Source organism: Pollicipes pollicipes, unplaced genomic scaffold, assembly GCF_011947565.3.
Source record: "Pollicipes pollicipes isolate AB1234 unplaced genomic scaffold, Ppol_2.1 Scaffold_7231;HRSCAF=8579_pilon_pilon_pilon, whole genome shotgun sequence".
Lineage (NCBI taxonomy): Eukaryota > Metazoa > Arthropoda > Thecostraca > Pollicipedomorpha > Pollicipedidae > Pollicipes > Pollicipes pollicipes.
Window position 1 is genome coordinate 26275933 of NW_023597034.1, and position 798 is coordinate 26276730.

Consider the following 798-nt stretch of genomic DNA (forward strand, 5'->3'; position numbering starts at 1 on the left):
TAGCACAGCCATGAAAAACCGAGGCGAAATATTGACTCATGCAAAATCAACAATAAGCAATGCTGAAGGCCGAAGACTTCTGGGTACTTCGCCAACCTGCACCACCACCGCATATTTACAACGCCGCCAAGCCGCTGTCGCCCCGCGTCCGCATACGTCGTCCACGCGTCAGATCCACGGTCTGGATCGGCGGAGATCCAGACCTGATCGGGCCCTGCCCGGCGGGCGCTCCGACGTCTGCCCGCGGGCGGTGCGCGCAGCTGCCGGAGAGTCTGAATGGCCCAGTCCCCGGGCGGTCGGTTGCCATGGCGACGGGACGCGGGACGGCCGGCGGGACGGCCGAGAACGCTCGGCGTGGCGTGATTTAGCGCAGGCGGGTCCAGGTGTGACGGCGCCCTTCACGCGCGGCCTAATGAGACGGTGTCGGGGTGATGGGACATATGGATGTAAGTTGTGCTCAGCGTGATGTAAGTCAGATAGTTTTCTATCTCGTGACCTTGTGGTTGGTGAGGGACGAAGGTATACGTGGTAAACCCTGTGGTGGTCACCAACGGAAGAATGCATCCAGCGGATTCCCTCCGCGCTCGCTGGATGAGGAACCACCATTTGAGCAATCACGGTTTTTGACAAAGTAATGACTTTTGAAACCGATGCGCTAAAGAAAACTCAAACAACTAATTGCAGTAAGATATGCGCCGGGATAAGGGAAGAAGAGATCACTGCTGCACCGCTGATCGGGTCACTGCTGCACAATGCTAAGAAAACAAACAAGTACAAAATCGCGAGAGTCCGTCTCCC

General features: G+C 57.1%; 1 protein-coding gene across 1 annotated transcript in view; it reads left to right on the top strand.

Annotated features, from left to right (window-relative positions):
• LOC119109902 (integrin beta-PS) overlaps positions 1–276 on the top strand; it is a 15499-nt gene extending 15223 nt beyond the window's left edge. The window contains exon 11 of the mRNA XM_037233652.1: positions 261–276. Within this exon, the coding sequence (XP_037089547.1) occupies positions 261–276 (16 nt within the window). The remainder of the gene's footprint in view (positions 1–260) is intronic.
• Positions 277–798: the final 522 nt, after the last annotated feature.